The 14,094-nt window shown below is 41.1% G+C and overlaps 2 protein-coding genes across 2 annotated transcripts in view; one reads left to right on the top strand and one right to left on the bottom strand.

Moving 5' to 3' along the window:
* Positions 1–14,094, top strand: part of LOC106651713 (discoidin domain-containing receptor 2-like) — a 159,400-nt gene that overhangs the window by 56,843 nt on the left and 88,463 nt on the right. The gene's annotated exons all lie outside the window — the stretch shown is intronic.
* Positions 8,392–10,307, bottom strand: LOC111694111 (zinc finger protein 32-like). The gene is made up of 4 exons (XM_023460905.1): positions 10,222–10,307; positions 10,031–10,145; positions 9,589–9,963; positions 8,392–9,420 (listed from the first exon to the last, which is right to left on the bottom strand). Exons 1-4 carry the CDS (start codon positions 10,254–10,256, stop codon positions 8,899–8,901), a joined length of 1,047 nt encoding a protein of 348 aa, XP_023316673.1. The 5' UTR covers positions 10,257–10,307; the 3' UTR covers positions 8,392–8,898.

Below are 14,094 nucleotides of genomic sequence, written 5' to 3'. Positions count from 1 at the left end.
TTTTGCGCTCTAGCATTTTTATCCCGCGCGCGCATCTGTACGCCAACGTTATCATTTACTCACTTTTTCCGTTCCATCTGGAAAATTAAAACTTTGAGCCTTTGGGGCATTGTAATAACTATCGCATACGAACATTAGAAAATTGCTTTATAAATGAAATTACAACTTTATTTGGGTGAATGCATATTCGCTTCCCATATATGTACCATATTAATCAATCAATCTTCGATGACGTTGATTTCTAAAGAAGCGAATTTTATTTGTGAAAAAATTAATTTTGTCGAGTGAAATTTTCCAAACTATACATAACACATTTCAAAGTCTCTGTCGGAGCGCACAAAACGCACTCGCGCTGCTGCGCCTTGGCTCACTTTTTTTCCAATAAGGAGTCGGTACATTTTTGTCGAATCCTCCTCCTAGCCCTCGAGCGCGTGCTCCGGTTTAAGCGTCCTACATTACGTAGATGCCTAGCAAGAGGGCGGATTGTGTGTGTGAATATATATAGGCGATCGCTCGTGACTTGAATTAAAATTCCATCTAGCGTCGTCGGTGGCTAGATAATAGCGTTTTAAGGGGCTCGATGCAGAAGAAAAGGATTCGGGGGCACTGAATCACTCGAACGAGTCGAACACGCAAATGTCTCTGTCAACGTCGTGGCTGCGAGAGAGAGAGAGAAAGCGAGTAAGGGAGAAAAAAAGCCTTTACATTCGCGAGCGCAGATATACGTGTATGTGTGTGCGTGGGAGCACTGCACATCTGGGAAAAAGTTTACAGGAACGGGAAAGGGTTCAATTATGAAGCGCTGAATAGGCAGGAATTTCGTGGATCTCGCTCTCGTATTTTCTAATTTCAACCGCAGAAATCCAAGGCAATTATCGATATTACAGATCGAACGAATATTCGCTGAATACGCAGCGGCAAGCAGCGGCGGCTCTAAGAGTGCAGCCTCGACTTTCGCTCTATGTAGACGATAAGCCGAGGCGACGCTTGGATAAATATGCGAAAGTACCCGGCCAAGTTCGGAATACTTAATGTTTACTTTAGCGTCGTTTATCGTGTGCCGCGCCTGAGAGAGAAAGAGAGGCGGAACTTGAATAATAAAAAGAGCGGAAAATTTTAAAAAGTGATTTCCGCTTCTTTTGAGCATGAAATCGCGATAAGACAAAATATTATTAAACATTTAAAAACGCAACAGCGACGTTTCATAATAACATGGTAATTGATTGTAAAAACTGAGTCGATGAGAATTCAATGATTCAAGAATCATACGTTTTACGTCAAAAATCGACGCTTCAAAATATACTGTAAAAATTATTGATATTAATGGACATTTTACATTAATTTTACTTTAAAATTACAATAGTCAATCTTAAATTATAATACTTGCATTGAAAGTAAGTCAAAATGTTTGAACTACTTTTTTCAGACACGCTAGTAGTACATACGTTACCGCTAGATGGCGTATGGCCGAATTTTCGGAATCCAATAGAGAGAAGGCTAAATTTTAGCATTAAAAGTGATACTACCCACATAGTATGTAAGCTCTCTTACAAAGGACCAATCCAAAATCTTTTCAGAAGTTTCCCGAAAGGTAGCAAAAAAGATTTCATAAAAAATTTTTTCGAAGGTCTCATCAAAACGTTCGGGAAGCTTTCCTAATCCTTCCCGGGATGCTTCCGTGAAACCATTCTAGAAGCATCAATAAAAGCATGAAGGAAGCTTTACAGAAACTTGCAACGAAATTTCAGGAGACTTCCCGGAAATATTCCATGGAAGTTTCTTGAAAGTTTTATAATAGGTTGCGAGGATGGTTTCATAGAGTCATAAGTGAACATTTTATTGAAGCTTTCAGGAAACTTTCTGGGAAGTTTCTATGAAAGTTTCCTGAAAGGTTATTTTGAAAGTTTCGATGAAACTTCCAAAAAGTACCTAGATACTTCAAGAAAGTTTTCTGAGACCATTTGGTCGCGGACATTTTCAGCTTTTAAAAAGCTTCCATGATCACTTCCTGTTCGATTTCCAAACTTTCTTGAAAGCTTCCAAAATGCTTTCAAGAAGCTTTCATGCTATGTGAGTAGGAACAAGATGGATTTTGAGTCCGAACATAGCTCTGTCAATCTCAATAACATGTATATTATGATGTTGCGTTAAATAGTAAATTTTGCACCTAGGGAGTGAAAAACTAGAAAGTCTCAGAGCACATGTAATTTATCCCCCGAGGCGAAGCCGAGGTTGATAATCACGTGCTCTGAGACTTTCTTTTTTCGCTATATAGGTGCAAATACAATTTTTTGTGAAAAATATCAAAATACAAATGGCCTAAAATTATTTCTAGTTAATTAAAATATCGATAAAGTATATATTGATTTGAAAGTTATGTAATTGAATCCTCGAAACCAAGATAATCGTTGTAATTTCAATGAATCGATTATTATATATTTTTAAACAAATTCAAGCAGGAAATGCTTACAATTACGTTTGAATAATATAACGATATCTTAAAAAAATGGAAATCAATTATGATCGTAATTAAGTTATATCGGAGAAATTCTAATTTTTTTATAGAAAATTAAATGAGTTTTGTCAAATTCAGGCTGGTAATCACATAAAATTTGTTGAAATTGTATGATTTCAACCCGGAATAAAATCTTAATTAATTTATGCCTTCGATATTCCAAATATCGGATCATTAGATCCCCTGCAGAAATAATCTCTTCCGAAGATCTCGACGTCGCACCGCTTTCACGCAGAAAAGAAGCAACTGGTAAACTTTTAATTGAGTAAATTATAGCTTCAACTCGTCTCTTTCATTTCGTTGTGTGGGTGTGTGAAAAAAAACGACTAATCTCCCTGTTCCCATCAATCGTCGGTAACTTTTGCCCCGGCGCGCGCGCAAAAAGCGCGTCAAGTTAGCGGTATAATTGGTCGTGTGCAGCTGTTGAGCGTGCTTAATGTACCTCTCTTTATTTTCGCGCTTTTCGCGAAATACATACACAAACTGTGCCGAGCTGCACTGTGCAGCTGCAGATTCAACAAAAATACACAGCAGCAGCCGATGAATTTTTAACGATCGATGAGCTCCGATGCAGCGCAAATAAAGCAGCGCCGACAGTTTCCCCTCGCGTTTCAAAGCAATATAGATTACAGTTAAAAGTATAACAGAGTATACGTGTGTGTGTATGTAGTCGATGCCCGGTTCAGGACCCGTTAAAAATGATTCCGACTAACGCGTCATAATTTATCATCTCCGACTAAAAAAGTATGTATAAAATTCATTAAAACAAAAAAATCAGCCCAAATAAATTCCGGTGCTCGCAATTAATTTACACCGTGAACCGGAATGAATTCACTCCTGCCCTATTGGAAAAGAGAGAGAGAGAGAGATTATATTATAGATAGTAGCGACAGAGGGCTCCATAAAAGAAGAGATATTAAATCTATACGAGGCTACTTGTGTCTTGAAAAAGCTTGTAGCCATTATCGCTACTTGAACTTTCTCAGCCAGGGCGCTTGTTAATATTGATATCGAGCATTTTTTCTCTTCTTCTTCTCCTCCTCCTCATTCTTATCTCTCACTCTCCCGAGTCCTTGTCACGCTCCGAGTACTCTCGCTCACTCGCTCAAGAAGAATACTTAAAAAGGCGAGCGAGCGAGCGCGAGAGCACAATTTGAAACTCCATAATTATTAATGTATATTTGAGTAACACAGATAGAAAAAAAAAAGAACCGAACGATTTCAGAAACTTTGAAAATTCCGCAAAGTCTAGTTGACGCGCGAACGAACGTGATTTCCAATAATTTACGCAATATTCGCATCTCCAGGTGTGTAACTCTCTTCGCGCATGCCGACGAATAGTTTCGAACGCGTTATATACAATCTCTAAACGTTCGGGGCCATTCGCTATATACACACACGCCGTTATTATAGTTATGTGTATTTGGATTTTCGTGGAAATATTTCACCTCGCCGAATGGAGCGACACGCCTCGAGCGAGTCAAGCCTTCATTAGGCCGGCATTATTACCAGCCAACGGCGCGACTGCATTTTTGCTGAATGGCGCCCGCCCGACGTGAGTACGTAAACGCATGCTCTGCAACAAGGACGAAACAAAGATACCGAAAGGGTCCCTCTCTCTCTCAACTGTTCAATGGTATACACACTTCTCAATAGAGAGCCCGAGAGCTGCCTGTGTATTGCAACACAGCACAGCGGGAAAAGAGGGGGGGGGGGGTGTGGGTGGGTGGACTCGTCGAGTGTGTTTTCTGCAGTACGTGCGCGCACACACTTGAGCATTTTCGTCACGAAATTTTCCCAAAGCATATTATTGAGTGTTCCGACTCATGTTGAGAATACAGACGAGAAGCTCGCTCGCTCGCGGCCCGGGTGAAAGAAAGAAAGAAAGAGAGAGAGAAAGAAAGAAAGAAAAGAGGGTTGGAGGATGAGGAGGGCTGCAGCAGCAGCAGTAGCAGCAGCGAGTACACCGAACTCGGGCGTTCTCGCTGCAAGTGCCGTTATCGAGTGACGGACCGTCGATGCGCCGCCGCCGCCGCCGCCACCGCCACGGCCTTTATAGGGGAGTAGGTGCGAGAAAGAGAGCTAAACGGTAAATTACTCACGGCACGTGACCAGCATAGCCGCTAATGCTGCAAAATGTCGCAGCTGCCGTCGAGTCGACGGCAATGTACTCTTACATATATACCGCGACGTCCTAACACACCTACGCATGCACACACACACACACATACACAATAGCAATGGCAGAAGTATGTAATGTACCCAACTCTAGCTTTCAGCTTTGAGTTTTCTATATATACATTATTTTATACATGCACTGCTACTCCCCTTTTGGCTGACTGGCCGCATTGACTCGGAAAGTTGACGGTTTATTTTCTCTCTCCCTCTCTCGCGGTATACTCTGTTGGTGAATGTAATAGAGCCTCGAGCCGAATATCGAAGGTATCGCGCTTTTCTTGACTCACGCTGTATAAAACAGTCATTTGATTTTGCAAACTGTATACGCGAGGACGAATGTCGCAGAATGTAAACTGCAGCTCGCAACTGTCGGGGCAGAGAGAGTACGAGTGCGTATTATATGTACAAAAGTATTATCCGCCGTTAAATTTATTATTATCCGGCCTCTCTCTCTGCGCATTATGCGCGCGTCAGCTGTTCGTGTATATTCATCCCGGCCAGCAGCAGCAGCGAGATGTGTCAAAGCGTCGAGCATTATTTTGCAAGCTCGGCTGCATGCCCATGTGCGTGGGTGTGTGCATATAACGTCCACGATAGCAGCGCGGCCTCGCCACGCATACACGCGTGTTATACCAGAGCTCGAACATCGGGCCGGGGGCACTGCGCACGAGGAAGTGTCAAGCACAAAATTGACAAATCGATGAGATTTAATTCGATTCTCGCTCGAGCGTGAAATAATTACACGGCTGAAAAATTAATCACTCATCCGCGTCGTCGGGCCTCGGAGTTTTCGCACCTGCGCTGCGCCGCTGCGCTGCTCGTCTGCACTGCCTCGGACGTATTATATTATATATGCACACGAGGATCCTTGTGTCTACGCATCGGGCGTGTGCAGAAGCTTACTTTTTTTTTGACGGTGAAAAAAAAAATTGACGAGAAAATCTCGCACGATGCGTGCGCGCATTGACCGATGAAGCGGTTTTAATAAAATAATAGCCCGCTGATTGACACATACGCGTGGACGGAGAGAGAGAGAGAGAGAGAGAGAGAGCGAATCCCGCCCGAAAGTGAATGCATTAAAAATTTCGATTATATAATTGCCATTTTAACAATCGTTTGTATTCATTCACGTACCCCCGTATGGAGTTGAAATATCCTCCTTTATTCGCGCGCGCTTCGATTTTTCAGCGCGCGCGCGGCGTAACAATAATGGATCCATCACGCACGAATCTCGAAAGCTCGTTTTATGACGGGGAAAAAAGGAAAAGAAGAAGAAGAGAGCAGAAAAATCGATATATCGGTGCGAGCGCGCGAAATTCAATATTCTTATTCGAAAATTATCTGCGATCGGAATCAGTGTGTAGCTACATAAGCATTAGCCACAGCGGCAGCAGCAGCGGCTCAAGACCTTTATAAACGAATCTTGAAGCGGTACGGCGTGTCTATGTATTATGTATGTGCGCTCTGATACGTAACTACTGTACGCCGTATCGTATGGTATATATATGTAGGGGTTAATGGTGGCGGTGACGCGCGGTGCGACCTAAACCGCGCCTGTACGTATAGTAGTACACGATCCCCGCGGGCATATTTCGCGATAAGCCTTATATGCCAAGTACACGTTAGTACAGGCGCTCGCGAGCTCGGCTTCTGCGTATAACGCACACATGCATATATACAGGTGTATATAGCTCTTTCCCTTGGCAAGCGCAGAGCTATTTTTCTCCTTCTCTCTCCTTCGGGTGCAGTACGTGTTTGTGCACGTGTGTGTGTGTGTGCAGTGGCTGCTCTCGCAGTCGAGCAACCATCGAGCGCCGAGGTGAGAGCAGCAGCGCAGCCAAAGGCGCACGTGTGCAAGCTCGAGTGCGCGTCTCCATATACGTAATGCTCGAAGCGGCGGAAAAAAAGGGGCGAGCGCAAACGTGGGATAAGCTTCCATTGCCGCGCGCGCGCTTGGCGTATTTTTGAATATGCGTCGCGTCGGGAGAACAGAGAAAGAGAGAGAGAGAGAGAGAGAGATTAGTCACGTTATGCAGCGAGCTTTGGCTAGCTGGCTGCTTTTTTTGTGCGCTCGCGATACCGCACGTGAAAAATGGAAAAGCTCTTGCCTTTGTCGCGCCGCGTGCATTTCGCGGAGTGCACTTTTGCCATTTGGCGAACGAACGACGATCGCCTACCACCCCCGCTCTCTCGTCATTACTCCGATGGTCCGCGGCGCGCGCGGATCCAGTCTGCGCTACTTTTCGCTCTCGGCAGAGAAAAAAATACTTTTTCCAGTCGGGCGATTGCTTCGTTACTTTTTACCGCTCGATTCGAAACGATTACGGTTGAATTTCGAGTTCCGCGTTATTGCGTGTGATTCGCAGCGCTGCCTGATAAAAAGCAGAGCATAAATACTTGCTTTCAATGGATCGCGATGCACTTTGTGCATTAGGCACGTCTTTGATTCAACCCACGAGAGATTTAGAGCGATCGACGCGATGAAAGTACTCGTCCGAGGTTCTACAACCGTTGGCGTAACCATTGGCGTTCCGAGAATGCATCGACTCGCATGGCTCCCTCTAAGAAAAAAAATGTGCCCATTTTAAATGCCACGTGAAAATCAAAAAGACGCTCTGCCGCCGAGTGCGTCGATTCTGAAGCAGCCGCTCGTTTCGACGCTGACCAAATACAAGTAAAAACGTGAAGAACCGCACGCGTGTGGTTTATGCGAAAAATTACATCTCAGTACCGTTCGTCACGGCTCTTGCGGACTCGATTTCCCAGCTTTCGTCGAAGGTGCGACGAAGATGAGAGGAAAAATACATTACTAAAGCATCCGACGTTCAGCGATTAAATACATAATAATATGTCATGAATATTTCTCATACTTGGCTGTCCAGCAGCTGCTTGTTATCGACCGATCCGATTGGGCGATTGCGACATGGCGCGTGAAGTTGAAGTCATTGGTGCATATACTCGTAGTGCATATGTTTGTATTCATTTACTCTCATTGTTACGGATGATTCCAAAAATCAGGATCGTGATAAATTACCGAATCATTCTGCCAAGTGCGAGAGAAAAATTTTAATCAACGCAATGGGCCCCCTTCGACCGCTGTGCCTCATGGACAATTACGCTTCGGAAGCCAATACTTACCTCTAGTGGGTGCTTTATGACCTGTCCTTTGACATGTAATTTTATAAATCTTGAATACCGCCTTTACTCGTATGATGAAAAAATGCCCTATTTTGCAGAATCGAACAAACTCATTGTAAGCATATACAAGACCTATTCTCCTGAGTGGATCCGCGTAATTGATGCTGAGCGCAGCAAAGTCATACACATTCAATATTCCTAATTTTCGATGTTTTACTCTAACTGCGATAACTCATACAGAGATAAACCAATCGATCTGAAAATTTTACATATAGCATTCTTAAGGTGTTGACGGAGTACTGTATACTTTTTTAGCAACATCAGTGTATCCTAATATGCAAAAAATGCATTTTCATGCAATTTTGAGTTTTGCATCAATATTCGTGTGTAAATTTGGTAATATATATTTTGTGGGTTATTTATGGGTAATTATTTTTTGTATACATTCGATATTGCTTATTTTTGATGTTTTATTCTAATTGCGATACCTCATGCAGGGATAAACCAGTAGATCTGAAAATTTTACATAGTGTTGTTTCGGTGCTGATGGAGTGCTGTATACTTTTTTAGCGACATCCGCGTATATCCTAATATACAAAAAATGCCTTTTTATGCAATTTTGAGTTTCGCACCTCGCGACATCTCCACTTCGAAAAAACGTAATTTTTGTTTGCAATAGGTATTTAACATTGTACTTATGACAAGTATATTGTATAATTATATGTCGTGTTTTGAGTATCACTACTGAGCAAAAATGTATGATATGTTTATTTATTATATGCTAATAAATAAATACATGTTAATTTATGATATGTTAATTTATTTATTTGTCTCGATGTTTCATCATTTTGCTCGGTATTGATAGGTACGTTTTAAGATGTTTTGTATTGATCTCGTGCTTGCCTTCATGCACACTTTTGACGTGTCTGCATAAATATTTTCTATGTTTAAATTTTTTCCCGCATTAAACACAAGTGTGATCAATGTCTTCGTGCTGCGTTTTAATGTGAGTTATAAGATCCTTTTGAGAAAATGTCTTGCCGCACTTATTACAATAAGTGGTCTTATTAATGCATCAAATTTATGTGTTTTTTAAGATTACCCTTTAGTGTGAATGTCTTTCCGCACACTTCGCAAGTATGTACCACACCTTTATGCATCGCATCGATGTGAATCTTGAGATAACGTTTTTGTGTGAAAGTCTTTGCACATAGACCACACGCATGCTTAACACCATTATGTCCCTCGATATGCCTCTTGAGATCTCCTTTTTGTGTGAATGTCTTTTCACATATACCGCACGCATGTTTAACACCATTATGTCCCTCGATATGCCTCTTGAGATCTCTTTTTTGTGTGAATGTCTTTTCACATATACCACACGCATGTTTAACACCATTATGTACTCCATCGATGTGGATCTTGAGTTGAGCCTTGGTTGAGAATTTCTTTCCGCACATTTCGCAAGTACGTGCTATACCTTTATGCATCGCATCGATGTGAATTTTGAGCCTTCCTTTTTGTGTGAATGTCTTTCCACATATACCACACTCATGTTTAATACCGTTATGAATTGCATCGATGTGAATCTTGAGTGCAGCTTCGGTTAACAATTTCTTCCCGCATACTTCGCAAGTAGGTGCCATACCATTATGCATCGCATCGATGTGAATTTTGAGATAACATTTGTATGGGAAAGACTTTCCACATACACCACACGCGTGTTTAACACCATTATGTACTGAATCGATGTGGACCTTGAGATAATCTTTTCGTGCAAGTTTTTTACCGCATATATTACATGGATATTTGGTACGATTGCGTGCCTTATTAGTTTGGGTTTTGCGTTGACTATTTTGAGCAAATGTTTTTTCATTTGCATCAAATGCATCACTGAGTTCACCATCCAAATTCAATTCCTCTTTTACTTCGTCGACAATTTCTTCTTTAATTTTCTTTGGAGTCTGATAATCGCAACTATTTTTCATATGCTGCCATTGATCTGGACAGTCGTCCTCGATTTTCTTGACTACTAATAAGTTAATGCCGAGCTTCTCGTTCTTACATTCGAATTCTATTTCCAAATCGTTATTAGGTTCAGAATTTTCTTTATTTTTACGAAGCCCATAAATCTGGAAATGAGATTAGTAAAAATACTTGATCAAAATATTGACTAAACAGTACCACATCAACACTTACTAAATTTTCTCGACAAAAACTCGAGAATTCGTCGTTTTTAGCATCGCATGCATTGTCAATTATCTTATAATCTTCATTTTTAATTGGGGAAACATCATCTGGTTCCTTCTTCACTCTGCAATATTCCCAATAATATAAAGTATTATGCCATTTTTTTTTTTTAAATTTTATTCTCACGAAACAAAAATTACCTGACATCAGAGTTATATACATCACTGAAGTCCATGTTTATCACTCGGAACTTGATCAACGACTAATTGTTTTGTAATGATGTTACACATCGAGCTAAGTAACATAAGGGTAATAATATTTACAAATCGTGAAATGAAAGTTTGAGAAAATTTATGTCAACAGAGACACTCTAAACTTATCATTTATTATTGGAGAAATTATACTATTGATCTCATAATAAACAATTAGCCATTTTCTTTGAATTGTTATCTTATTACAAAGAAATTATAAATTATTGAACATTTCATGAATCGAGCTTATGATGTGTCCTATACTCCTTTTTGCATAATTTTTTTCGACGCGCAAAATATGAAACAAAGTTAACGTGAGCGAATGAAGGGTTTATATACATTTTTATATTACACTAACCGCAAATACGTGACTACAGTCGCATCTATATCATTTACCATTTTTACACAACGAGCGAATATCGTACATCTATGTAATCTATGTGTGATAAATATGCATGGTTAGTCATGTAGTCAAAATATATCTGTATATATTGTCACGTGGGCACACCGGGCCAGCTTAACGCGTACATACAGCTGTATATGTATTGGCATGCCATGTGCAAATTCCTTTGGTCGCAACGTTGTCAATACACGCTGAGCACAAAACATCGATAAGTGAAATCTATTTCGTTCCGTGCGAATTACGAAAACCTGCATTCATATATACCTATACTAATGTACATGTAGGGAACATCAAACTAAAAAATTCGCCCTATTTTTGTATTCTACTTCCATTTATACCAATAATAATTTTAACGGCTTTACCAAACTAGCTGACACAAAAAACTCATTGTAACGTTGATTTATTATGATACTCATTGAAGCTAATATTATTAATTTCATACGGCTGAAACAACTCTTATCATGATGTCGTATGCTATTTCGTTATTTACCATTCAGTCGCTCAGCATTTTGCAACTGTGATTGCCACTAGTAAATAACTTCCTGTTGCAACATTTGGTGATCATCAATGGGTTGTGTGCAGGACGGTTTATCTTTCCAAAATAAACAGTCATACGCGTTTGCACCATCTTCTGAATTCAACAGTTGTAATAAGATATCCTCTAAATCTCGATCGCTTTTGAATAAAGTTCTCTCTTCTTCGTTAGGGAGAAGAGGGAAAATTTCTAAATATCTTCCCATACATCTTACTCGAGAAATATCATTGTTCGTCGTATACTGCCATGGCTCAGCGCATTCGCAGTGAAATTGACACCTTAATATTTCCACGTTGACACGAGCATGCCCTTGGTAACTCGTCGATGAATTTATCAAGCTTCTCACATCCTCGCGCGACCAAACCCTGCCTCCGGATATACCACCTAAATTGCATCGAATTTAACACGAAGCTTTCGTATACATCGATTATCGGCCGCGGGCTCGTGTCACAATAGCATACGTACAAGCCGGACACTGGACGTGATAGTCTTGTCCGCGCAGACGACTCTGGTAGAGCTTGGCCAGCATCCGCTGGACGGCGACTTGCCTGAGCGCCGAGGCCGGGTAGCCGGTCAGGTCCGAGACGACGTCGAAGGCGCAATTCAGCGGGTGGCGGTCCAGATGGCGTGGCTCGCTGCCGTCGAGCAACGTGAAGTGGCCGCCTTGGTACTTCGGGCTGGCCGGCGGCGAGGCGAGCGCGAGATTCAGTCGGGGCTGCCGATGGTGACACCTGCCGAACAGCATCATACGGTCCTGGGCCCAGACGTCGATCGGGCGCCTCAGGAACATGCTCATCTCCTTGATGTGGCCGGTGGTCGCCGGCCCGTGGATGATCTACAGCACGGTCTCCCCGGAGATGGGTTTCATTTTTTTTAATTTTTTTTTTTCTATTTTTTTTTAAATTTAGTTTAAGTTGTACATTTTGGGCCGAAATTTTTCTTTGCTTGAGTAATAATTTTGACGTTGCCGAATGAAAGGTTAGAAAGCAATTACTCGCAATGACATGAATTTATTCACTTCCGATGCATATAAAAAGTTATGTTATATCATAAGAGAAATTTTCTCATTTTTATCAATTTTCGATATTTAAATAAATAGATATAACAATAACGTGAATTTTCAACCTGACTCAACTGTATTGAATGGGCGTAACGTGGACCTCTATTTTCGAGTTCCGCAGCATAATATAAAACCCATGCTGTTACCGTGTAGTAGATATATACGCGGGGGCAAATGAGAAAAAACCACGCAAGCTTTTACCGGAAATGTAATGAATGTTACGCGAGTCTGGGTCACTTTACTACTTTACTCTCTCTCTCTCTCTCTCTCACTCTCACTCGGCGTAGCGAGTACTTTAACGCAGTAGCTACTTTATGTGATAAATTTCTCGATCAAAGTGCGCACGCACGACATTTGCGAGCACCACACATACACACGTTCATATACACACACGTGTTACATCTAAATACACGTGTGCAGCCACAATGACGCAAAGAACAAAGAGTACATCGCGCAGCAGCGTGAAAGACCATTAGCTCGGCAGAGCATGTAAATGTAAATTAAAGCTGAATAAATTCCTCACTTTTAATTACGCGTAATTGTAAGGTCAATAATTTCCTTAAAATTACGGCCGGGGGCAATTTTTCAAGCCATAAAAGCCTCGGTGCAGCTCGGCATTTGTCTAATGAGTATTTTCGCTACGTTGAACTTTTGAATAACTGAAATATTTTTGTGAGCTTCGTTTAATGCGCGTCAAATTTGAGTATTTCTATAAAAAAAATGACGTATTTTTTCCCCTGAATCGACCATTAGGACTCCGACGAGAGACTGCTTTATTTTTAGTATTTTTTTGTGATATTTAAACGTAGATTCTCGTGCCCTGCATTTCAGCAAACACGCGACGATGTTGCTCGAGCGCGTACGCACACGAATTTCGAATTCTCAAAGATGCGAGTCTCGAGCGCGCATGTATACTCGTCAAACGTAAACAGTTGCTTCTTTCATGCACCGTCTGTATATGTAGTTCATTACTCTGATGCACGCGTATAGTTTGTTTGTTGTCTCTCTTTTAAAAAGGGCCAGACGCTTAGTTTCGCGAGTGATCTAAATATTTCCCATCATAGTGGTGCACTTTCATTTTAAAACGCGTCCGATTCATCGTCTGAAGAAGAAAAAAAACTCGTTTTAAATCATCGATGTTTTTGCGTACGTCGCGTGTAAGCTTCAAAGTGAGTTAAAACTCGCGAGAGCTCGAGATGGAACTTCAAAAACATGTACCTATATGTTTCTTCAAGTGTAAGAGTAGAGAAAAGCCACGTGTCCCAAATTGTTTTGCGCGACTCGATGTTATAATATAGACTACCCTCTCTCCCTCTCTTTCTCTCTCTGTGGCACGCGGCGCATCTCTTTCTCGTTAATTTTAGGCATCTCCTCGCGCCAGCAAAGTTAATGCAAATATAATTAGAAAGTTGACGCGCGGAATTCTAATTTGTATATCTTCATTCGCGGGAGTTTCTAATTTGTATTCGAGGCTGTAGCGGCATAATTAAAAGAACTCAATTATTTGGAATGATTTGCTTGCAAATGAAAGCGAGAGAAAAAAAAATTTATATAATATAAAACAAGCTCGCGTCAAGCGCGGCATCGGAAAATTTTTGATTACATGTTTAATAAAATAGGTAAGTACCGAGCGCGCCAACGTCCTCGTTGTAATGATATAATATTTTTACAGCATATTACGATGTACTTCATCTTGGGTCGGCGCGAAACGATCGGCAGTAAAAATAAAAATTAAACTTTGATATTTTTTCAAAATTTACTTTTCAAACTTTCTCTCGATTTTTTTTCCGTTCGACCTGCAAAATCGTGTGTAATATCTAGTTG

Source organism: Trichogramma pretiosum, unplaced genomic scaffold (assembly GCF_000599845.2).
Source record: "Trichogramma pretiosum strain Unisexual culture from Peru unplaced genomic scaffold, Tpre_2.0 scaffold129, whole genome shotgun sequence".
NCBI classification, from domain to species: domain Eukaryota; kingdom Metazoa; phylum Arthropoda; class Insecta; order Hymenoptera; family Trichogrammatidae; genus Trichogramma; species Trichogramma pretiosum.
The sequence above is the reverse complement of the archived record's forward strand: the minus strand, read 5'-3'. Positions and strand labels throughout refer to the sequence as shown.